The sequence below is a fragment of the Teleopsis dalmanni genome, chromosome 2 (genome assembly GCF_002237135.1).
Source record: "Teleopsis dalmanni isolate 2A chromosome 2, ASM223713v2, whole genome shotgun sequence".
NCBI classification, from domain to species: domain Eukaryota; kingdom Metazoa; phylum Arthropoda; class Insecta; order Diptera; family Diopsidae; genus Teleopsis; species Teleopsis dalmanni.
In genome coordinates, this window is record NC_051847.1 from 43,402,639 (window position 1) to 43,428,922 (window position 26,284).

Sequence of the window (26,284 nt, forward strand, 5' to 3'; positions counted from 1 at the left end):
ATTTTAAAAAATTGTTTTAAATCCTAAATAAGTGTCTTATAGTGAAATTAATATTAATAATAAGTTAAACTTTTTGTCTGCCAATAATAATACAAAAAAAAAAGAAACCGAAGAGAATTCAATATATAGTTTTAAGATATAAATTTTGGCATCATGTTCACTTGTTAACTGCTTCATATAACATTGATTATTGTTGCTGCAGTCTATTAAAGAGAGTGGATAATGGAATTATAAAATTTAAAATTAAAACATTTTTAAATGCTTACAGGAATTGTAAATTATTTTTTAACTTTTGCTTTGTGCTGCTATAATTAAAAATTTCTATTCAAAAAAAAAAAAAAAATAAATTGAATATAAATACATAAATCCCTATATAACTATTTAATAAAAATATAACTTAACAATTTTAATTTTTTTTCTTGATTTACATTATCATTATGTTTATAACATAATTAACTTTATAAGTTAGTAACTTCAATTAGTCATTTCTTATTATAAACATATCTGTGAGTTTTTCATTTCAAAATTTTTTAAATATTGTTTTTTATATGTGAAACATATATGCTATTTAAAATGTAATTAGTTAAATCTTGTGTATATAATGTATATTTATTTTGAAGTTGATTTTGCCATTTGAAAACGTACAAGTTAAACTAAAATTTATTGCACACTTAAAACGTTGAGCAGACCGTATATATAACTCAATTTTGCTTTTATTTATAGTTTTAATGTTATAATTGTAATCTGGCTTTAAGTGGAAAAATTTTTAACCATATTACCATAACAAATTTGTAGTATAAAAGTGTTTTGTTTATACATCATATATATTATATATAATGATAAGCAACGGTATGAAGTAATATAAAATATGCAGTGCCAGAAAAATATTAAAAACAAAAGTTGTATTAAAAGTAACAGTTAATGTTCTACATGAGTAAGAATATAAAGTTTAAAGTTTTAAAAACTAAAAAAATAATGTAGTTAAACCCCAATAGTGTTGCTATAAAACTTAACAAATTATAATTTTTCAATATATATATATATATATTATATAGATATATAAATATATATATATTGTTTGCTCAATGTCTCAAGTTATAAAGTTATATATCGAGACCTCTTTAATGTCAGGCTTATATGCCTAAAACCCTACCATTCCCTAAAATTTTGATATCTTGTTAGATATTAATGTTATAATAACCCTCTCAACTAACTGTTATAATAGTGTAGACTTACTGTCAAAATGTGTGACCTATGTAAACTGTTTTGGTTTCTGAGCTAATTTTTTGTCAAAGTTCACCTTCTAATAATAATTCGCTTACTATTTATTACTATAATGTGTATTGAAATGCACTTAGTCGAATTTCTAGTTTATATACACAATTTCCTAACATTTAGAAGTAAATTTAGTTTTTTTAATAAAAAATCATTCTGTAAACTATTGCATTTAGCAAAATTTTAAGCTCAATCGAGTGAAGTAATGAAAAGTAAAGAACCACAAAAATATTGCAGTTATTAGAGAAGAATTATTAGTATGGTCCAGTACGCAGCTAATATATTTGCCGGTACCATACTCCATAGTTTCTAAAAAGTTCAATATATTTAGAATCAAATATATATATGTAAATATTTGAACTTTTCAATACAATTAATGTTAACGCATTCTGTTTATAATTCTTACTTACTATACATTTCAAATAAGATAGAAAAGATCTATTATGATCGCGGTGCAATATCACGCTCTAATAATGTTATAATGAGATTGTAAATTTAAGTTTTAAATTTCATTTAAAATATAGTTTAGCTGCAATTTACAATTTTTTGAAATTAAATTTGCATTTATAAATATTTATATATTTTGTTTATAAATTACAGTAAAAAGCATTGACGTAAAAATTTTAATGAAAAACACAGGCAAATAATTAGAAAATACAAATAATAATCATTAACAAATAGGCATAATCATCCTCGTATTAATGTTATTGACAACAAAAAAAAAGAAAATACAAAAACAAAAACAAAAAATTAATAATAATAAATATACAAAAGAATTGCTTAAACGTTTTATTATATCTTTTGCTTCGAAATGTTATTTAATACTAAAATGTTAAAATACGCATACTTATAAACTCGTACGTATGTGGGTTAAAGTTTTCACAACAACAAAAAAAGCAACAAAAAAACAACAAAAATTAAAAACAAAAAATGCAATAAATTGATAACACAAAATTAATAATATTAATATCGACATTTAATGTGTTTTGCAATAAAAAATAATTTATTAATTTAAAAACAATATTATGTTTTATAAAATTATATAAATATTTTTAAAGAGGTTTTTTCGAACAGTAGTGAACTACAACAACAAAAAATTATTTTAATTAATTGAATTTTTGGCTGACAACTGTTATACAGCTGTTTCGAGTATTGCCAAATACCCAACATCAGTGGTCTTGGAAATAATTCTTGTATTTAATTATTCGTAAATAATTTTTTTTGAGACTGCAAGTACCAGGAATCAAACTCGGGTCCTGCCAAATGTGAAGCTCAGAATCAGCGCACCTTATTATTATTTTCTTTTTTCTATTGCTTAAGTAACTGTTATAAATGAAAAAATTCGGAATACTACGAAATCCCGAAATTATACAAAAATGTAAAGGGATATTTTAGGTTAGAAATTATTGTTGTTGTAACCTAAAGACTTCTTTGTTTAGAAAGACGAGCAAAACTTATTCAGCTGAAAAGACGAATGGCAACGTTCTTGTTCTTGTAATCTGATGAGACCCTCTTTAAAGCGGCGAGTAGAACTTGGTCGTTCGAAAAGATAAATAACTCCGGGCCATCACCAACTGTGATACAAGACATAAGACACAAAATTTTAGGTGCACACCAAATAAAGGATAAAGACCTTCAAAAAACATTCTGAAGGATCTGGTTTGATCCGTCGAGATACTAAATGTGTAAATATAAAGGGGTGCGCAATAGATCAAGCTGGACGCAGTGCATAAAGGTCTTAGCCTGATCCATATACCATTACAATTACTTACTCCGGGCAATCCTACTATTTGGCCATGGACAGATTAAATCAATTTCTTGGGGGTTTAACTTTTGCGTAAGGCTTATTTAAAAAAATTTGGGCATGTATTGTGTATGTGAAAACACCATCGACCAGAAAAAGGAAATAAAAATTTGTGCATATATAGTACTAGTTTAATAACATTTTCAAACGATATAAAAGTTCTAGAACATTTCTATACTAAAAATTGGGTAAATAATACGAAAAATGTTAGAAAAGACATGTTTAATCTATGGAATTAATCTAATGTGTCAACACACTTTAGGATTAAAAAAAGGCAGTGTTGATATAGAGTCGTTAAGTTTGTCCCAACAGAATTATAAATCAAGAATTGTGATTCAAAATAAATTTTAGAAACACGATTGTAGTACTACGTAAATAAAAATTTGTGTTGATAGGACATACGCTAAGAAAAAAAATCATTAACTTAATTATATAGTAAGTTTTGTATTATAACCGTTGGGTAAGAAGAGAAAGAAGTCAACTAAAAACAAACTGGAGAGAATTAACAGGGATTTTATCAGTTTTAGTGCTGTCTCTGTAAAGCTCTGTTCTCAACAACCGACATTCTGTCTTTCAATTGAATGGCGGAATGCTTTCTGTTCAGTTAGGGTTGGTTAGAAGAACAAATGATTAGTCGTGGTCACAGTACTCTGCTCTATTGGATGCTAGTACCTGATGTATTTTTTATTTGATCTATTCTATAACATGAGAGAATAACGATAAAAGTATTGTCGAATTGAAGATGATCGCATTGCGACGAGTAAGGTAAAAGCGACTTATGGACGGCCTATGCTTAGTTGAGAGGCGGATCAAAATCAAAGACATCCTGAAATGTTTATTATCAGTATTGTTTTTATTGTTGTTGGTTGATTGATTAGCACAATTGCCACATAATTACCGACAGATAGTTCATTAGTTTTCAAGGTGATAATAAATATTTAATTTTTTTTCTAGAAGAACAGTCAAAATAATAGAGAACAGATAGTAAGATTGAGATAGAACAAAATGGTGAATAAAATTTATAGCTTATGTAAGAGAAAGGCCCGAATCGTTTGACTATATCTTCTATCCGCCTACACATTGAACATTCCATTGTAGTTTTTGGTACTGTTAATACGTTGTTAGTTGTTATGTGTATGTAGCTGATATATGAAGGAATTATATAGAATAATTTTGAAGAATTTGAATTTATATCGGTTACAAAATATGAAAATGTTTTATCCGTGTGATAATTCGATAAAACATTGTGTTAATTAAACTTTTTTATTTAAATTAATATTTCTCTAATTTCATAGTTCAACAACTGAATATATATCAAGCAGTACTATAACATATTTTAATAATAAAACTTTCACAAATGCACAGTGTTGTTTCTATTATTGTTAAACCTATTATTATATTAAGAAAAGTTAAGAAACTTTTCAAAAGAGGTGTCATTTTTAAAATAAAATTTAATCAATAATTATTCAGCCGTAATAGTTCAGTTCCGCCCATTGAGCGTGTTAAATCAATTATCCTCCACATTATATTTAAATAAGTCTAATTAGCATGATTTTAGTAACTTTTAAAAAGTTTTTCTAGAAAGTTAGAAAAATAAGACATGCAGTAATTCTCAATTACCTACGCACTTTCCAGTTCCTATAAAAACAGAAAACTTTCCTTGTACACTTCATAAGCTACTAGAAGTGAAGGAAAAGGTGTACATTGAGTTTAAAAAATTTTTAAAAATATTAGATAAAGATTAAGATGTTACCGCAGTTCTTAACTGATCAATATCCTTTGGAGCAACATTTATTTTTGATACCAAAGTATAGTTTACGTTTAATAGGTTGTGATCCAGAATCACCAAAAACATATACACTCTATATATGGGCTGCAATAAATTTCATAAATTTGGCTTCATGTGTTACAGCGGAACTCACTTTTGGCATCTATAATCTATCACTTGATCCGCTAACTGCATTGGATGCGTTATGTCCTGCTGCTACTAGTACAATGTCTCTGTTTAAAATGATCAGCATTTGGATGTATCGTGATGAGTTCTCTTCGCTCATGGAACGGATTCGGGTATTATTGTTAAAACAAGAAAATAGTGAACCTAAAAATCAATTGAGGCGCGAACTCTTCACGCTAACGACACGTCTATCAGCTATCGTTTTCTTTTTGGCCATTTGTACTACAACTACATTCACAATACGTCCATTGGTCTCCAATCTATTTCGATATTTAAGTGATTTGGATTATGCACACGAAATGCCATTTAAGCTCATGTAAGATATGTGATATGCATTTATAAAAAGATATACTACTTAAGGGTGTCAGTATACATTATTTAAGTCATTTGTGGACTTTCGCGGTCATTACATATAGGACTATATTGTTCCATTCAATCATACATATTTTACTACTGTAAAAAAGGGAGATAAATGAATTTGTTATTATATATTTTTTTGTTTAAAAATTGTAGTTAATCCATAATTTTAGAAATGTTCCAAGCCAAAATTCTCAAAAACCCTCTATACTACCGATATTAATTTTTTTATTTAGTTAAGATATTTTGTTATATCAATCTTAAATTTAAATAATTATGAATTTAAATATAAATAAATAAAAAATTTTTAAATATCTCTTTGGAAAAAGGTTACCTCAGGTGTTATGTAGAATGCCGATGTATCCAATAACCTATATCTATATTGCTTGGCATGGATTTATTACGCCATTTTCTTTTGTTGGTTCAGATTGCATGTTTTTTTCCTATTGCTTATATATCACAGCGCTTTTAAAATGTGTTCAATTGGACATTACTTCTACTTTGGCAGAATTAACTGGTAAGTAATATTATAAAAATTACATTTATAATACATACAATATGTTTACACTATTCTAATTTTTTAATCATATTACAGACACTGACAAAAATTCAAGTAGATGTGAACAAAAACTAAAACTAATTATAGAACGACATAATGAAATATCGGTACTGACTGAACGTTTTTCAAAGATAATGGCTATTACTACCTTAAGTCATTTTGTGTCATCGAGTATGATTATAGGCACAAGTGTTGTAGCAATTTTATTTGTAAGTTCAATTATTAAATCAATCTATATGTTTTATAAAGGATCATAAGGAATCGTTATAATTTTTTTTAAACTAGAATGTGGATCAATTAGAAATTATAATATAAATTTTTTTAGTACAGGTTTTAAAAATATATTATATATTATATTAGCAATTGCTTTCTATACCATAACTTGTTCTTTATATTGGGAGAAACAACCGATATAAATAGACTTGTATATTATAATTGCAAATACATAGCTTTAAATCCAGCTTTTCTACATTATTTAAATTGGATCTATGAAAAGTATGTCAGATCCAATGTCTACTTCATGAAATCCATCGTTAACTTCAACTAAAGTTAACTAAAGCAACCTTTGTTATATATACATTCATATTTTAAGTACCATATATATATATTAAATATTATATCTTTCATGATAACCTAAACTATAATTTTTATTCCTGCAGCTCACTGGTATTGGAATTGTACTGTACGTTGTTTATGCCATATGTGTGACAATGGAGTTATTTTTATTTTGTTATGGTGGATCAGCTGTTATTGAGAGCGTAAGATATATAAAATTACATATAATATAAGCATTTGATATATTCAAATTCAAGCTTTAAAAAATAAGATTGAACAGTATTAAATACGAAGACCCTATTTATATTAGACATGCTTTATTCATAATATTATTTAATATTTACCTATTTTCAGTCACAAGAAGTAAGTGAAGAAGCTTATTGCAGTCACTGGTATAAGAGAGATAAAAATATTCAAAAAATGGTTTTATTACTGATGTTGCGTGCACAACGCCCTCTAGTTGTTAAAGTACCATTTTTTGCACCATCTTTACCAGCTTTTGCATCGGTAATAATTACGATATATACTGAAATATATATTTATATATAGAATTGAATATAATTTTTCTTACAGATATTGCGTTTTACAGGATCATTGATTGCATTGGTCAAATCATTTTTGTAAATTAAGAGAATATAGAGTTGTGGTTTTTAGATTCGTTATGAATACAGTAAAAATCCAAATTTTTTTTAATTATATAGTAGGATATATCAAAAATATATTTAAAAAATCCATGAAACTCATACCATGAGAAAGTTTTTATGTAAAATTATTTAAAGAACCTTAGTACATCCATACTTCGCTATAATAGAAAACTATTCTTTGACTAGGATTTGGTACCGCTTTATTGCCATCGCTCTTTGATGTCGGTCCTATCGCGCTCAACTCTAACGCAGTTACTGTTTATAGAGGTAGTAGCTTAGTATATTGTATTGGAAGCATAATCGTTTGACTTTTATGTACAACAGCAACTTGAACTGGCCCCTGCTTATATCAAGACAGTCTTTGTAACTAATGTACCTTAAGGAGTGTTATCTTAATTATAAGTGTATCCATTATAAGTATTGTTCAAATTATATTATTCTTAATAAGTGTCATGAAACGTCAATTGTTATATTCTTATCAACAAAATTCACTGCAAATCTTATTATAATGATTGATAAGATATCCTTCATATTTAGGGCTGCGTTTCAAAATGGGTTAATATATCAAAACTGCTTTCATTGGTTATGTATTAATATTAAAATTACTTAAATACAGTAAGTATATATATATAAATATAATATATATATATAAATATATATATATATATTTTATTAATAAATTAACTATAATAAGAAATTGGATTTTTGTGTCGATTACGTGACACATCTTATGACGAAAAAAAAATTAGATGGGTTCAAACAATAATGAAGAAACAACTACAAAAATTTTTGTATTCAGTATTAGTGTTGTTAGTTATTAGTATTAGTATAAGTATTCGAGTATTGTTAGGAAATTTTTGTAGTTGTTGTTTCTTTATTACTGCTCGAACCCTTCTAAATATAATAATATATATAATATATATTAAAATAATATAATATGTATAAATGTAATATATAAATATTATTTATATTTCTTGAATTTAGGTTTTCAATAATAATTAAAATATAATAATATAAAAATATGATAGTAATTTGTATTATTAATATATAAAAAGATTTTTAATGAATTTTATTATAAATATCCGTTATTTATTATTTACATTTATGTTGGATATACCAATGTACTCATTATTAATACCTGAACCATTAATAGTCTAATCATATTATAAATTGTTAATACACAGATAATTTGATTGAACCTTGCCTTAACTATGGTGATATGTCAGAACCCTGACTACAATTATGTATAACTGAACGCTCTTTTTTTATTCTTTCACAACTAATGTTTTCCGCTTTACCTGTGAATCATATATTAATAATATAATAAAAATATAAAAACAAATATAATAAACATTAATTTTTGGGGGAAGAATAAATATTTTGGGCAGTTTGGTTTTGGAATTCTTCGGTGAAACATTTGCTTTTAAGAATTCAGCATGGAATCTATGGAATATAGTTATAATTCAATAAAAATTGATTTCTATATGATAGAATGTGAGTGTATGGAAAGCTTGTCAATTTACCAACCCAAAAGAAAGTATTGCGATATTCTTAAGGAAGGTAAGTTTTTCCAGATATGTTTATAATATATATGAAGAAAAATTTCGACTATTATAGTTGCATCGAGCAAATATGAAGGTTATGCGACTATTACCTTCATTTTCAGACAATTGTGTTTCTGCAACATTGACAAGCAATTGGAAAAATTATATGAAGCCATCAATAGCAATGATTATCTGAAATATGTATCCAAAATTATAATGGTGTGTTCACATATTCAAGCGTAAGTGATATATTGCAAAAATTATTTATATTTTATACTTAAATGGGAAATGTAAATAATAACTGGTAGTAGTAAGAGATAGTGAGACCCCATACATCCGTTTATTTTTCTGTGAGATATTATTTATGAGGAATTCATTTCGCAATGAAGGTGGTTAGGTGTATAAACCATTGAATATATAATATATAATCTAATACATATAAATATAATGCTATAGAATTTTATGTATTAACTTAATTTTTTTTTATTATAGCGCTAAAAATTATATTAAATTGTTTATAATTTTCATATTAAATTTGTCAATCAAAATGCATGTATTGTAGTAGTGGACCATGTTCACCATATGCTTAGTTAGTTCCAGTGTCTGATCAGTAAATATCTTTCAAATTTTCATAGTAAGCGAGTATTTATCGTTTTATTGCCACATGCCTCATAAGCATACAACATAGATATGACTAGATCCAGCTTATTGAGTTTCTGAATTATTATTATTAAAGGTCAAACTTTTTAAGCTTTTTATATATTTTAACACGGTTTTTGGGATTTGATATTCCATAATTCATATTAAGGCATAATAATACCAACTATATAGTGAAGTCTTTGTTCGCGAAGTATTCTACGCCCACAAAGATTATGCTGTGAGCATATTCTTAGTGACATTTGTGACAGACATCATTGTCGGAAAACCTCAGCTTATTTAAGTAATATCGCCGATTGCAATGGCCAGTAAAATAACTAAATAGATTTCTCAAGTTTTTTCAGCTTAGCGAAAATATGCTACTTTTTATTTTTGTTAGAATAAATTCTCGTTTTGCCTGATCTTAGCCTACATATTAAGCCAGTGTTTTATTAATTTTTTCTATTCCTATTTCCTGATGACCTCATTTAAGTGGATTTCTTTTAATTCACAGAAATGCAAAAGATCCATAAAATTTTTGTAGTTTAAAAGATATTTTGTTCTTACCGGTGAGCAGTACTAAAATCTGATAAAGATGTACAACTCCAATATTATGTTTCTATTGCTAGTCAAAGCGGGGTAATAATTGATAAAATGAATATCTATTTTTTTAGTCTGTTTCCATAACTTATGCAATTTGTTGTACTTACGCACAATAGCATATGCTCTCATACATCAACAGCCTTAAATAACTGCAATTGTTCTAGCAATGTTGATTCGGTCCCTGATAATAATTTCCCAGAACCAGAAATTATAGTAGCTATTATGGTATTGTATGCTAGATCAACAATATGTTAATATAAAGGTGGTCATCTCTGTTATCGGTATTAAGGCAAATAGAAATCGGAGACATCCATAGGAGCATTAAATATAATTAAACTGTGTTTTTTTATTTAATCTTATTCTGCTTTGACTAGGAATCTAGATTGGTTGAAGCCCGGATGGTGAACAATTGAATAACTTAAATTGTCTCTTGATTACCAATAAAATTGGTAACCTTACAGTTATCCTTTGTATGGCTCTTGTTTGCCCTTGATTACTAATAAATGTAGTAACCTTAATATGGTTGGTAATGTTTGCTTAATCGTAAAGGGTTTATCTTGAAAAACTTATTATAGAATATTTTTTTACAAGACGTTATGACTAATTACTATCGTTAAATAATGATATGGACGAAATTTTAATGGTTTAGGTTTTACTAAAGTTTCTGGATCGTTCACATCAGCTCTAGTGGGTGAGAATAATTTCGACAAACACGTCCCGTTTTTTCTTTTATAATAAAAATATTGCTCTATTGAAGATTTTAATATTTATTGATAGAGATAACATTATACTCTAAGAGTTATCTATGCTATATCATTTAATATAATTTGTACATATTTAAAATAATTACTATTTTTGGTAGTATTTGTATTCGCTTCTTTTATTAACATTTTTTTAGATCTTCCGATTAAAATCTATTATATTGAAATTATATTTTATTATTTTTATTTTTAGACCACCATCACCTGAGTCATCTGCTGTTAAAAATAGCAATAGTGAGCCTAACAGATCAAAGGAGACTACTTCAAATTCAAATACAATTGATGAAATTATTACGATAAGAAACGATGTAATGTTAAAAGTGGTGTTATCTGAATTTTTTCGGAACTCCAATTCTCGAGCACTTCCGCCAGTTGATAATTTAATTTTACTGCAATGTCAAAGCATAAGTAAGCTTAAAATTGGGGTCTTTTAATATAGTATAGTGTTTAGAAATTAAACAGACCTTAAATAGTTTAGTTATTGTCCTGTTCCCTATTTTGGCACTCTTCTGCAATTAAATATGTATTAAGTATATTTTATATTCAAAATAGAGAAAACTGGTTGGACATCGAAATAATTCCATATTTTATATAGAAGTTTTGATTAATAATGTCCATTGCTGTATTAGAATTATTATTGTGGTTCACCTTTCTAGTTAGCGATGAAACTCTAGCAGGGGTTGTTAACGGTTTTTGCTTCTAGCTGATTGTTTCTGGTACCATAACATTAATAAAATTGATTCAGTTATATTTTAAACTACCAGATCGATTGAATTCTTGCAACTGATGTTTATGAATTCATGTTCTGAAAAACAGAATTTGGTGCAAATTTATTAGCGTCAAAATTGTTCTTCTGAGTACTACATTAATTTAGGTATATATGGCAGAATTGGGGTCCATATCCACCTTAATGAACTCTTCTCTAGATATGTAACATATGAAACTTATATGTTATATTATTAACGATAAAAAATAATTTAAGAACCTATTATTTATATTGTAAAACTTGTCAATGTGAATATAACTTGTGTTTCGAGATGAATTACAATTGTAATCATATATTCACATATAATATTTTTTACTTCATAACTGTATATTGCACCATATATATGATTAGTTAGTATATTTAAAAATTACAGAGAAATAACTTTTTCAATATGATTTATAGCAACCATGCCAGTTGATGAAAATAACCCCGCTGTATATCCTTTCATGTTTTTTAATCAGATAGTCGAACATGGTAAGGACAAAAGTATACAGGAAATCGCAAATTATTTAGAGGAAGACTGGGGTGTAATACAATATAAAGAAAAGTAAGTTAAATTTTTATATAGTCGTAGTTGCACATATTAATCAATAAAAAAAATAGCTCTATGGGATATATACTGTATTCTCTAACCACAACAACTGGGAGTAGTTATTATTACAACATCAATCCAGCATTGGTTATTATAATCAATCATATGAATTTTGAGCAATTCACTATTAGATCTGAAAGCGCCTATGATATTGAACGATTGCGAAATACATTTATAAGCAAAAAGATTCCTTTTATAATTATAAAAGATGGCAGTGCAGAAGAAGTGGAACGTCTAATGTCCAAAGGTATGTTGAAAGCTATTCGATATTTATTAGTAATAAATAAAAATATTGCCCCAATTAATGTAATGTACTATTACTATTGCAGTGAGAAGATTTAATTTTACAGGATTAAAAAATTTATACATTGTGGTGATGTCACATGGTGATGAAGATGATGTCATATATACCAAAACCGATACATATAATATTAAGGATACAGTTTTAGATGCTATTACTTCTAATAAAACACTAAAAAATACAGAAAAATGTGTACTTATCAATGCATGTCGTGGTACTTATGACCCACGTTACGATGATGACGAGTTGGAAGTAGAAGAAACTGATACAAGCAATCAGGATGAGACATTAACTACAATTTATAGTTCTCAGAAAGGTACAAAATATTATAATTAGAATGTATTAGATTCAAAATATATATTAAAATTATTAGTACGAATAACTTATACGAGTTTGAAAATACTTATTTATATATACTTATATATTGACATTATAGGAACGGTCTCGTATATGTTAAAGGATGGTGCGCGAGTTGTAAAAGAGTTTTGTGAAGAGTTTGAACGCCCATTTATGAATCTTTCGATAAATGAATTCGCTGAAACAATCGAAACAAATTTACAAAGAAAAATGAGGTAATTGTTAATACGTATTCTACGAAATAATTTTTATCTTATCATTTCTGAAAAGTCATTATCATTTCTAAAAACTAAATTTTTTATTTTTGGCATACTTCTTTATTTAAATTTATCAATGAGTATTGTTAGTGCTATCTCTGTTTAATCTAAGTAATTAGGTTTATAGTAAATTTTTTGTGAGTATATAACCTGTACTTCATTTAATATATATCCATAGGTCTTAGTTTGGCATTTGGGTAATACAGTTCAACAACCTTAGTTTGTTAAATACTAATTTGATACTAATTTGATTTTATATTTATGAATGAACTAGTTTTTACTCATTATGCTTATCTTCCTGTTATAATTCAAATTACCATAGTATTATTGCACCTTATACCCGAAAAATAGTTGTACATATAGGATGTTTCAACTTTGTGTTTTAATTAGAAAATTTAATCTATCTTAAATTTTAGTTTAAGATTCTCTGATATACCAACTAGTATATATTTATATTATGTTAAAGCTAGTTGAGTCAGTGTACTTGAGCAATTTTACTCTCTATTGACTACGAGGTTTCTTCAAAACCCCTCTCTACGCCTTGACTGAATTATTGTTTATCACTTCATCAGACAAAGCAATAATTGACCTCAGATCTGCATATCTCCCCGAGGAGCCTGTAATCATTCTGAGATTCGATAACGCGGTGTTGGTAAGCCAGTTTTCGTAAATAATTTCAGGGCTCTATCCTTTATGTATTTATTGATCGGATCAATCTTGAGGTTCCTTAGGACCTCTACTAAAATGTCTTATTATACCAGCTAGTTTGCTATTATACCAGATTATATTATGATCCAAATAAATGCTCCAAAACACCGAGATTGGATAATATCAAATCTAAACTAGAGATGAATATACTTTACAAATTGATAGAATTAAGTGCAAGCTAACATAGTAACTTTATTCTAGACTCTTTAGTTTTCGAAATAACTCCATAAATTGTAAAAGAATGGGAAGCAACAAAATAGAGAAAGGCATTGGTATTAAAAAAAGTGCTGACTCAGGAATACAACACGTAATTGAGTCCGTGATGACTAATCACTATCGTTTGTACAACAATATGTTGCTAAAAATTTTAATATTTCAGTAAAATATGGATTTTATAGAATTCATGACATATAAATTATTGTTAGTATTTTCTTAAATATCCTGGCTTCGGATTTCCTGATTATGTCAATTTGACTACGGATTTTTGTCAAGATGACTATTTCGATCAACTGTTTTCAGTACTCTATATATCAATATAGCTTAGTTTTTGAGATATGACTCTTTTAAATAAAAAAGTTTTGATATGAATCATCAACAACATTCGGTACGTTTTTGATTTGTTATTTGTTAGCACTAGATGGCGTTTGTAGTTTTTCTTAGTATAATCAATGCAAAAAGCTTTAAACTTCGAAATCCTTAGAAATAAGCTACATCGACATATAGCGTAGAGGAAAATATTGCTCAAAATAGCTGACTTTACTAAAATTTGTTGTTAAATGGAAAAATGCGCGGGATGTTAAATCCATACGATATTCTATGTCAGGGTGAATTTGAAAAATGACTCCCACTATAAAATCAGTGATTTAATTAATATCATTTAACACATAAACAAAAAATTAATTTAATAATTATCACATTAATGTATATAAAATTATATATAAATTTCAGCTTTGAATCTAAAATTACTGAGTATTGTACAAAACCGGAAACACCGCATAACGTCGTTATGGAGTTTAGAAATATAATGGAAAACTTGAGTACGTATAAGGAGTTATTCAAGATTATAGATGACGAGGAAAATCAAAATAAAATTAATTAAATAAATATTGTTTGAAATGTTTTGCTATACATATATTATATTGTAATTTCTAAAAAATAATTTATATTATTAAATAAAATTAATTATTAAAATAAATAATTTCGTTTATAAAAATTAATAATTTTTTATTAGAAATCAAAAATAAAGTTCAGACAGTTTTATTTCTAATAAACTGTATTATTATTATAAGTATATGTATTATAATGTTACCGTATATTTATGGTTAGACTGTAATTATATTTATTGGCAATCTAATATGTAATTATTATAATATATAGTTGTTATAGACATTAGACTATTTAAAGTAAATTTATTTAAATAAATAAATGTCTTCATAAACTGAACTATTATGTATTGCATTATTATTTCCCATATGTTATAATATATAAAATAAATGTTTTCGTAGGGCGTTAAGACATTCAAAGCCCAAAAACATGGTTTTGGAGATACCAACTTCAGAGAGGTAAAACTTTTTCGAAAATTGGATCAATAGAATGCAAAAATGTCTCGATACCAACTTCAGAGTGTCAAAGCTTTTTCGAAAATTGAATCAATAGAATGCAGAAATGTGTCGATCATCATGGAGAATACTTCATGAAACAATAAAACTATTTTCAGTGATTAACCACTGTATTTCCATTGTTAGGCGCAAGACTCAAAAAACAGCCCTTGTATATATTATTATATACAATATAAATTGATAAGCTTGTCAACAAAAATGTGGGTCACAAAAAAGTCAATATTTTGTGAATATTTGCTACTTATATATATATATATATAGTTTATTTCTATTAATTAAACAAATTAAAAGGTGTCAAATAAGTGTAGGTAATTAAAAATGATTAAAAAGTACGAGTATATTAACCAATGTATTAATTTAATTATAAATGAACCCTTTGATAATGGTTTTCTTATTAGAATCATATTACAAGTTTTCACTGTCCCAGAGATGGGAATAATCTGAGTTCATAATATTTATTTGATATCTGGTGTATAATAATATTTCGTAATACGTGTCTAAAAAGTGTACCGGAAACTTTTGTTAAATTTGAAAATTAATATATATTGTATTATTTGTAGTAGAGTCATAATTATAGGGTGATAAAGGTATTTATCAACTTATATTGAATTATTCTCAACTAGCTATAATCAGTAAAAGTGCTTATTGTTAAACGCTTATCTATAAAATTCATTGTATATCTTATTATTTGGAATGATAAGATATACATCATATTTGGGGTTTCGTTTCATAAAGGGCTAAAACTTTTGATGTTATTCGAAAATATTAAATTGTTCCTTTATGTGTACCCGTATTATGTATTATGTTTACCCGTATTTTCCTGTAATATTCCATTGAAGCTAGCATTCAACAGATTTTTTCAATAAAAACACAAATTTACTTACTAATACTTATATGCCTTGTGCTATGTTCAATATATTGTACTTGATTCAATAAATATGCACCAATATGTGCCACTTCTCACATCAAATCTATACGAAATCAATATAAACATAAGCTAATAGGGTACGATAAGTATATGTACCCTTAATCCCATAAAATATTTCAGAACCCTAACTATAAACATATTTAACTAAACACTGTTTTTTTTATATTCGTGTGTTAATATACAAAAAATATAATAAAAATAAAATATCTATGACGAGGGAAAATCGTCTAAAGGAATTGAGACAGTATAGTTTAATTTCTGAAGTCTTTGCTGAAACAGTTAAGTTTAATATTTAAACATGGAGTGTATGGAGTATGAATATAATGCGATAAAAGTGAAAACTTATATTGTAGATTGTGAGTGTATTGAGAGGTTTTTATATATTGAACCTGTAATAAAATTTAGTGATATTCTTAAGAAAGGTAAATTTTTTGGTGTATTTTCATAAACAATATAAGTAGTTGTTGCTTATTGTATATCGTAGTTTCGGAAAAAAAATATGTTGGCTGTACAACTATTACATTTGTTTTTTCACTACTTTGTTCTTGTAATATGGATAAGCAATTGGAGAAGCTATATGAAGCTATCAACAGCAATGAACATCTCAAATATGTAACTAAAATCATACTATTGTGTTCACATTTGATGTCAAATTTCTCGTAAGTGATATATGACATAAATTATGTTTTATAAAATAACTATTTTATTATATATAAAAGTGTGTTTATAAAGAGGAATATAGTTTTTATTCAACAGAGAATGGATTTTATTGTTTGAATCAAAAAATACTGCAACTAACTTAGGTCTATCGGGATATTGGCTTTTGCGCTTCGTGGAGAGAAAAAATACACCAGCAAATATTATTTTACTAGTATTTTTTTTTTGTAGATCATCAAATTTATTTATTATATATTATATTGTCAGGGGGTCATTTAACCCTTAAAATTCCCTTGAATACGTTACTGACAGTCAGACTCTCGTTACAATCTGCAGTTGTATCAACATGTTTTTATCGTGATCAATTATATAAATTTCAAATCTTTCAAAATAAGGTCCAGTCCAATAAATTGCGTTTATGACTTGAATCTATCACGTATTATTCTCGAAGGCCTCAGTTGATTGTACACGAGAAAACACGAGCAATTTTGATAAAAAATCAAAATATTTGATAGCCATCGGACTCATCGTCAGATCTGTAAATATTGCTATTACACATTAGACTTGGCATAAATTTTCCATTTCGCTTAACATCATTGTCTATCAAGTTCTTTTGGTTAGTAGCTTTATCTTTAAAATATAAACGTATGTTGACATCTGCCGAAGACAAGGTGGTATTTAGTTTTTCAATGATTGGGTTTCAAGTGTTTTGTGGTTCATTTCCACAAGTTTTGTTCAAATTCGTTGATTCTAATCGAATTTATATATATGCTAAGAATTGTGAATCCAGATTAATAATATTAAAAATGGTTAGTGACATTATGCTGTATGACTGCTGAAAAGTCAAGTAAAGGTTTTTTAAATTATAGTAAAGTTAAAGCTCTAGTTTTTTTTTTGTATCACAAAGGCTTCCGTATTAAAATTTTTATTTTATTTCTAACAGTAGTTTTGCAAGGCCACCGCCGCTATCAGCTATCGAAAATGGTACCAGCGAGACCCACAGTTTAGAGGACCAAAATACAAGTCAAACCGATGAAATTATTACAATACAAAACGATGTACGATTTAAAGAGAAACTAACGAAATGTTTTAAAAACACTAATTCTCGGAACCTTCCACCAGTTGATAATCTTATTTTAATACAATGTGAAAGCATAAGTAAGTGTAATTATATGAATTGTTAATTTACTATATGTGCCTTAAGAAATAAATAGGCTTTATATCGATTCGTTTTCATATGTAACTCCAATTAGACAATTTAATTAAACATAATGTTATTAATTGAAAGTCATATCATTTCATATAGGATTTTATGAAATAATACTGAATAACATACTAAAGCATCGTGCTATATATATATGTAATAAAAAGGAAAATAAGAGAAAGTTAGCGTCATCATATTTCATTTATAGGTTAGAGGTTTCAGATTTTGAACATTTCGTGAATTTCTTGAAAACCATTAAAATTAATATGTACAGAAGAGAAGAGATGATAGCGCAGATTGGACCTATAAATCCCGAAAATATAGTGGAAAAGATGAAAGCGAACTCAGAGAGTAGGCGAACGATAAAGTCATATTAAATCAAGTCCTCAAAACGAAGAAACTAGACTTGGAAAGGAGAACCAGAAACTAGAATAATAAATAGTGCAGACACATGTGCGTGGCTTGAAATACCAACATTAAAGAGACCCTCCTCGAGGTAATACGAAAGCGGTTCCGAGGGGGATTAAGTCGCGCTAAAAAAGGGGGTACTTTAGTCCGTATACAACATATTAATGTTAGGGAGTTGAGCACACCATTTCAACACACCACAAAACAAAAACTATGTACACAATTGAATCACTAACTTTCAAATTAATTTTGATATACTTTACTTAATTTTTATTTACATATTTAAATGCTATAGACATTTCTTCATTAAAAGTTACAATACTTTTATTGTCTTATAAACATTTAATCTTTACTTATAGCCTGTGGTGTAGTTGATCAAAATAATCCAACGATGTTTCCTTTTATGTTTTTTACTCAGTTGATTACACATGGTGAACAGAAAAGCATACAAGAAATAGTGAAGATTTTAAAAGAAGATTGGGGTGTAATTAAATATAAAGAATCGTAAGCTCACATTTTAGTATATACATAACATATATATTATATACTAATCAATAAATAAACATAGCGCTTTAGGATATATACTGTACTCTCTAACCACTACAACTGAGAATTTGTATTATTACAACATCAATCCAGCATTAGTTATTATTATAAATCATATGAATTTTGAGCAATTCACTATAAGATCTGAAAGCATAAACGATATCGAACGATTACGAGAAGCTTTCAAAAGCAAAAAAATTCCGTTCATTATTTTAAAAGATGGCAGTGCAGAAGAAGTGAAATCTATTATGTCCAAAGGTATTCTAATATAAAAAAAAATGTACCTCATAAGCTTATTAAAATTTTTTCATTGCAGTGAGAAGATTTAATTTTACAGGATTGAAAAATTTATATATTGTAGTAATGTCACATGGTGGTAAAGATGATATAATCCATACGAAAACTGATACATATAATATCAAGGATACTGTTTTCAATGCCATAATGTCTAATAAAACACTTAAATATACAGAAAAATTTGTACTTATCAATGCATGTCGAGGTAATTATGATGCTCGTTACGATGATGATGACTTGGTAACGGAAGAAACTGATATAAGTAATCATGATGAGACAATATCAACAATTTATAGTTCTCAGAAAGGTAAAAAAAAAATTTATGTAGTTAGAAAGTTTATACATAAAATCTAAATTAATATTATAGGTGCAAAGTCGTATAGGTCAAAGGATGGTGCGCATGTTGTACAGAGATTCTGTGAAGAATTCGAAACTCCATTTATGAATCTTTCAATAAACGAACTCGCTGAAACAATAGAAACAAAATCAAAACTTAAAATGGGGTAATTATGATATTATTATGTATTATCTCTTATTGAAATTCGATAACGAAATTCATGGATTTCTTTCCGTGTTGTTACTATACAAATAAGTGTTCAATATTAATATTAAAAAAAAATATTAATTTAAAAATAAATTAAAATTAATTTCAGTTTGGATTCTCAGATGACAGAATATTGTGCTAAACCAGGAACAACGCATAATCTTGTGATGGAGTTCAAAAACATAAAGGAAAACTTAAGTAACTATAGAGAGTTACGCAAAATTTTGTATGATGAGGAAAATGAAAATAAAAATAATTAAAAATTTTTTTTAAAAGTTTTTTGAATATAATTTTACTATATATATTATTTATTTTATAAATAAAAAATGTTTTTCTTATAATGTAAACAACATGAATTATTAATTAATAATAATTAAATTATTACTTGTTATTATTTATAAAAATTACATTATTCTATAATGTATTTATGTATTTAATATCTCAAATATATGATTACTATGATGATATCTCATAATATTTGAATAATATAAATACGCCATGATTGTGTGATATAAGGTTACTGTTTCGCAAGTCCAAAACAAAAAAGAATCTGAATTAGAATATAAGTTTCATCTCAGTTAGTTATGAACAATATGAAAACTGTTTATTAATATATACAAATACTTCCGATCATCTGTAAAGTCATTCCTCCCATCATCTTATATTCTTCACCCAATCTGGTAACAAAAAATTGTTATTGCTTTAATTATTGTTGTTGCGAATAGGATTAGCAGTTAAATAAATTGACTTATAAAACAAATAGAACGTGGTCTCTAGGACGATCATGACCATACAATGGGTATGGTCATAATTATTTTCCTATTCCCATATCGGCCTATTTGTTGGTATATTATATTTATATTTGCGTTTGCATTTATTTCCTGGCGCGGAACTTTACTGATCTTTACATTAATATTCATTGCATTATTATTTTTAACTTTATTTAATATGTCACATATGTCTCTGGATTCATTTTACCAATTTGTGCAGTATACCGACATAATAAGTAAGTCCCTATTTCTGATACGGAAACTAACCATTTTTTATTTGTTTAAATATATAAATATTTCTTCCATATATCACTGAAATCAAAATGTACTTGTTATGAATAATATACTTTTATTATAGGTTCATTAACGTTGATTTATTTCAAGTAGTGTAAATAGACCTATTGTACGATTTGGGGAAAAAGCCTATATTGTGGACTGATAGAAGTGATTATCAAATTACGTCGAATTATTATCAAACATTTACAGTAAACATTGTTATTACTTTATCTATAAAATTCTCTTTAAGTTCAATTATACGATATGATAAGATATCCAACATGATTAGGGTCTCGTTTCAAAATGGGTTAATATTTTAATAGTTGTGATACCAAAGTCGTTGTCTTCAAACCAACATTTGAGTTTTAAAAAATATTTGTTTTGTGTTAATAATTTATATCGATATAATGTAATATTTTACAAATGGAAGGGATGGACTGCAAAAGAATGGTACTGGAAATTCTCCAAGAATGAGGAATAGGAACACTACAGAAGTTATAACACTACAGAGTAGTTATGCTACTACTAAAATAACCTTTCTTAATAAATTTTTTATTATAAGTGTAAGCTATTGTGCTATATATATATGATAGAACTAGTTTAATATTTGTATAATTCGTTGTTGGAATATGGGGTCCACAACGAATTTTATATATATAATTTTTTACACATTAATTTTAATTAAGTCTTATGAGAACATACTTATAACAAACGTATTTCATTTATTTATTCATATATGTATATATATGATATATATACTAAAGAATATTGTGCTCTATAATAACAAATCTATTTTGAATACAAAACGGGATTTTTTAAAATCAAAAATTTTTTTAACCTTTTTCCAAGTAATCTCTAGTGCTGATCATACCACTGTTTTGTTCACCACCAAGTATCGAATATTAGTGATCTTTTAATATAAAACTGAGTATATTGCTTATTTGTCTGCAAATAATTTTTATGCTAAAGATTGTAGGCATTAAGCCTGTGTCCAAATTTTAGATCTGGAGACATTTTTTATCTCCGGGTTTAAAGCCGAAGTACATTTAATTTAAAATTAAGAATTTTGTCAAATTATTTTGTTTATTGATAACTAATTATAATACTTGTATAATAATATATGTAATAATAATGAGCTTCAAATTTGGCAGGACACGAGTTCGATTCCTGGTATTTGCAGTATCAAAAAATTATTTACGAATAATTAAATACAAGAATTGACTTCAAGTTCATTAATGAAGGTTGTCAGCCCAAAATTCAATTAATTAAAATAATATGAAATGAATATTTGTTGTTGTAGTCATTACTGTTCGAAAAACCTCTTTATATAATAATTATATAATAATAATTTATTGAACGCATAAACCACTGTTATAAAAATTAACATAGTCATTGTACATTATTGTCTTTCAAACTTCATAGGAACTTTATAAGATCACAAAAGATAGAGCCCTGAAATTATTTGCGAAAACTGACAGACTTACCAACACCGCGTTATCAAATCTTAGAATGGTTACAGGCTCCTCGGGGAGGTATGCAGATCTGCGGTCAATCATTGCTTAGACTGATGAAGTGATCAACAATAATCCAGTCGAGGGGTAAAGAGGGGTTTTGAAAATACCTCGAGTTAAGAAAGAGTAAAAGTGCTGAAGTGCACTGGCTCAAATAGCTTTAACGTAGTAAAAGATTAGTAATTTTTTAGACATTTTTAAGAAATACTGATGAGGAATATTTGCAGGTCTTTGAAATAGCTGTATGGTCAGCCCAAAAATTTACTTAGAAAAGTTTTTGGACTTAAAAAATGCTTCACTATTTTACTACCCAACCCGCCTATTGACTTAAATTATATAGTATATGTACTATTCAAGTAGTCATATATTTGATAAATTATATAAAAATTTTTGATATAAATTTGACAAAATCTGAATACATATAAATTTATCAGATTATATATTATGCATATAATTACTTGGAAATTTTATTGAATCCTGTAAATATTTCAGAACCCTATCGATGTGCATATGTAACTAAACACTACGATTTTATATTCTTTCACATTTAATGAGAACGGGGACTTTATCTCTGAATCATTTATTAACAAAATAATAAAAATATAATAAAGATTACGGAAGAAATTCAGGTAATGTATGCATTTGATTGCCTAATTGTTGTGTGGAGCAGTTGCATATAAGACTTCAACATGGAGTGTATGGAGTATGTCTACAATTTGCTTAAAGTGAAACATTATATGATTGCATGTGAGTGTATTGAGAGGAATCCCCATTTTCAACCAATAATAAAATTCTGTGATATTCTTAAGGAAGGTATAGTAACTTTTCCGAGGTATTTTATAAAAACTATGAAAAAGAGTTCATTACATTGTAGTTTCGGAAGAAAAGTATGTAGGCTGTACTAATATTAACTTCGTTTTCTTACTGATGTGTCGCTGTAACTTGGATAAGCAATTGGAACAACTATATAAAGCTATCAACAGTAATCAACATCTTAGATATCTATCTAAAATAGTTATGCTGTGTACCCATTTTCAATCATATTATTCGTAAGTTACAGTTATTAACAAAATTTTTTTGTTTTAGTCAAGTTTTTTTTCAACTTTTTTTATAAGAAATACCGACAAAGTTTTACTTTGACACTAATATTATTGAAAGGAGATAAATATAAACTCAATTTGTAAAAATGTTTGCAGTATAATAAAGCAAACGTTGAGCAGTATACACACATATATATTATTCATCTATAGACAAAGACGATTAATTTAAGCAATGTTCATGGTGCTCTAGATCTGTCTATCCATCTGTTTATCCATTTGTCTATCAATTTGTCTATCCATCTGTCCAACCATCTGTCTATTCATCTGTGTATCCAACTGTCCATCCATTTACCTGTCTTTCTGACTATTTTCTTGTTCATCTATAAACAATTCTTTAATTTTTTAAGCTTACTAAATTGAACCTTGTCTTACGTTTTGCTTATTAGGGCTGATATAATTTATGAATGTAAAAAATTGATTGGTGAAATTATATACCATACTACTTAATGGTTTTTGTAATTAAGATTAATTGTCAATTTTTGTTTTGTATTTAACAGAAGATTAGAATGGGCACTAGGTGTATTTAGTATTGAAAATGGAATCATTGAACCATACATTTCAGAGGAGACCAATACAAACCAATTCGATGAAATTATTACAATACAAAACGATATACGATTCAAAGAGAAACTAATGGAATTTTTTGGGAACTCTAATTCTCCGGCACTTCCACCAGTTGATAATCTCATTTTATTGCAATGTCAAAGCATATGTAAGTTAAAAAATAGAACATGATACAGTTCAGACTTGTCTACAATCTAGTTCGTAATTAATTTTTACATAATTTTTATCTGCAGCCTGTGGTTTTGTAAATGAAAATAATCCATCGATGTTTCCCTACATGTTTTTAAATCAGATGTTTGAATCAGGTGAAGAAAAAAGCATACAAGAAATAGCGAATATATTAAAGGAAGATTGGGGTGTAATCAAATATAAAGAAACGTTAGTTGAATTTTAATATTTTTATATTAGAATATATATGTACCTATAAACAAACAGCTCTTTAGGATATATACTGTCCTCCTTAAGCACTACAACTGAGAATTGTTATTTTTTTAACATCAATCCAGCGTTAGTTATTATTATAAATCATATGAATTTTGAGAAATTCACTATAAGATCTGAAAGTATAAACGATATCGAACGATTACGAGAAGCTTTCAAAAGCAAAAGAATTCCGTTCATTATTTTAAAAGATGGCAGTGCAGAAGAAGTGAAATCTATTATGTCCAAAGGTATTCTAATATATAAAAAAATGTACCTCATAAGTTTATTAAAATTTTTTCATTGCAGTGAGAAGATTTAATTTTACAGGATTGAAAAATTTATATATTGTAGTAATGTCACATGGTGGTGAAGATAATATAATACATACGAAGACTGATACATATAATATCAAGGATACTGTTTTCAATGCCATAATGTCTAATACAACATTACGAAATACACAAAAGTTTGTGCTTATCAATGCATGTCGAGGTATTTATGATGCTCGTTACGATGATGATGACCTGATAACGGAAGAAACTGATATAAGTAATCATGATGAGACAATATCAACAATTTATAGTTCTCAGAAAGGTAGAAAATAACTTTTTATAATTATTATAAATAAAATCTAAATTAATATTATAGGTGCAAAGTCGTATAGGTCGAAGGATGGTGCGCAAGTTGTACAGAGATTCTGTGAAGAATTCGAAACTCCATTTATGAATCTTTCAATAAACGAACTCGCTGAAACAATCGAAACAAAATCAAAACTTAAAATGGGGTAACTATAATAATATTATTTATTATGTCTTATTGGTTCTTAAAATTAAATAATTTATTATTCAACTTCGATAACAAAAGTGATGGATTTCTCTCCCTGTTCTCACTATACAATTTATAAATAGACGTACATTAAAAATATATAAAATGTTTGGCTTAAAAATTTCTGTAATTTTATAAAGCATTAAACACTCCAATACTCTCGAAAAATTGACAAAAATAATGAATAGTAGCTACAATGCAAAAAAAAAGGGAATCCATCAAATGAATATTCCGACAAACGAACACAATTGAAGATGGTTTAATGGCTATGGTTTTTTTTTTTAAATTTAATAATTGAAAATGATTGATTTGAGTAACTATTTCACTGACTCCATTTATGACTATATCAAGATATTACACTGCCTTTGCTTTTTATGCATCTTATTCATCATGAGATAGTTGTTGTATCTTACGAGTATTTCCTTGATCAGTAATGCGGTTTATTCTTAATTAAGTAGAAAACCCTATTAAACGAACTTATAAAAGACGGAAATTATTAAATTGTAATCAGACTGATTCGAATAACATAGATTTCCAAGGTAAAGCTTGTTTGTCGTGAAAAGTAATTAATTTATTTAGCACCAACTTATACTGTTTTGAAGTACAACGAGCTACAAATAGGTTTCTAGTGCGTCGTGTAACAGTAGATGAGATCTGATAGCATAAAATTCATGTAATCGCGACTTTAGTTGTTCTGGACGTGAGATTGGTTCTATACGAGAGTGTCGTGGTGACTGTTAACACTAAGAGTTATGCAGCAAGAGTGTAAGCATTCAAGGACTCAAAAGAAGATAGACTTTACAAGAGTAACAGGAAGCTATACAAGGAGGAAGTAATATTCAAATGTATAATTTCAATTGGTATCGGTGTAATTTCTTTTCAATGGGGCATTTATCGGGGTATTATATTGATGCGTGTAATGCTGAGCTGTCACACTAA

At 27.2% G+C, this 26,284-nt stretch overlaps 4 protein-coding genes across 5 annotated transcripts in view; all 4 read left to right on the forward strand.

Annotated features, from left to right (window-relative positions):
- The first annotated feature begins 4,825 nt into the window (after positions 1-4,825).
- On the forward strand, positions 4,826-5,353 carry LOC119674403 (odorant receptor 24a-like). The gene has a single exon (XM_038085541.1). The coding sequence runs from the start codon at positions 4,826-4,828 to the stop codon at positions 5,351-5,353; it is 528 nt and encodes a 175-aa protein (XP_037941469.1).
- A 372-nt stretch (positions 5,354-5,725) lies between these two features.
- LOC119674404 (odorant receptor 24a-like) lies at positions 5,726-7,145 on the forward strand. The gene is made up of 5 exons (XM_038085542.1): positions 5,726-5,907; positions 5,986-6,158; positions 6,609-6,707; positions 6,859-7,011; positions 7,078-7,145. Exons 1-5 carry the CDS (start codon positions 5,742-5,744, stop codon positions 7,126-7,128), a joined length of 642 nt encoding a protein of 213 aa, XP_037941470.1. The 5' UTR covers positions 5,726-5,741; the 3' UTR covers positions 7,129-7,145.
- A 1,412-nt stretch (positions 7,146-8,557) lies between these two features.
- On the forward strand, positions 8,558-14,772 carry LOC119674405. Its single transcript, XM_038085543.1, has 8 exons — positions 8,558-8,708; positions 8,766-8,931; positions 10,886-11,100; positions 11,861-12,005; positions 12,062-12,297; positions 12,380-12,667; positions 12,788-12,923; positions 14,622-14,772. The coding sequence occupies exons 1-8, from the start codon at positions 8,585-8,587 to the stop codon at positions 14,770-14,772; spliced, it is 1,461 nt and encodes a 486-aa protein (XP_037941471.1). The 5' UTR covers positions 8,558-8,584.
- A 1,719-nt stretch (positions 14,773-16,491) lies between these two features.
- The window catches only part of LOC119682962, a 10,159-nt gene continuing 366 nt past the window's right edge, over positions 16,492-26,284 (forward strand). Inside the window, exons 1-7 of one of the 2 annotated variants that reach the window (XM_038096543.1) lie at positions 16,492-16,642; positions 16,705-16,879; positions 17,821-18,035; positions 18,849-18,993; positions 19,058-19,293; positions 19,352-19,639; positions 19,700-19,835. In XM_038096543.1, the coding sequence (XP_037952471.1) occupies positions 16,519-16,642; positions 16,705-16,879; positions 17,821-18,035; positions 18,849-18,993; positions 19,058-19,293; positions 19,352-19,639; positions 19,700-19,835 (1,319 nt within the window). In that variant the 5' untranslated portion in view covers positions 16,492-16,518. Of the gene's footprint in view, positions 16,643-16,704; positions 16,880-17,820; positions 18,036-18,848; positions 18,994-19,057; positions 19,294-19,351; positions 19,640-19,699; positions 19,836-23,098; positions 23,247-23,307; positions 23,483-24,030; positions 24,246-24,330; positions 24,476-24,532; positions 24,769-24,826; positions 25,115-25,168; positions 25,305-26,284 lie in introns of those variants that run through there. The other variant, XM_038096542.1, reaches the window with a different exon arrangement.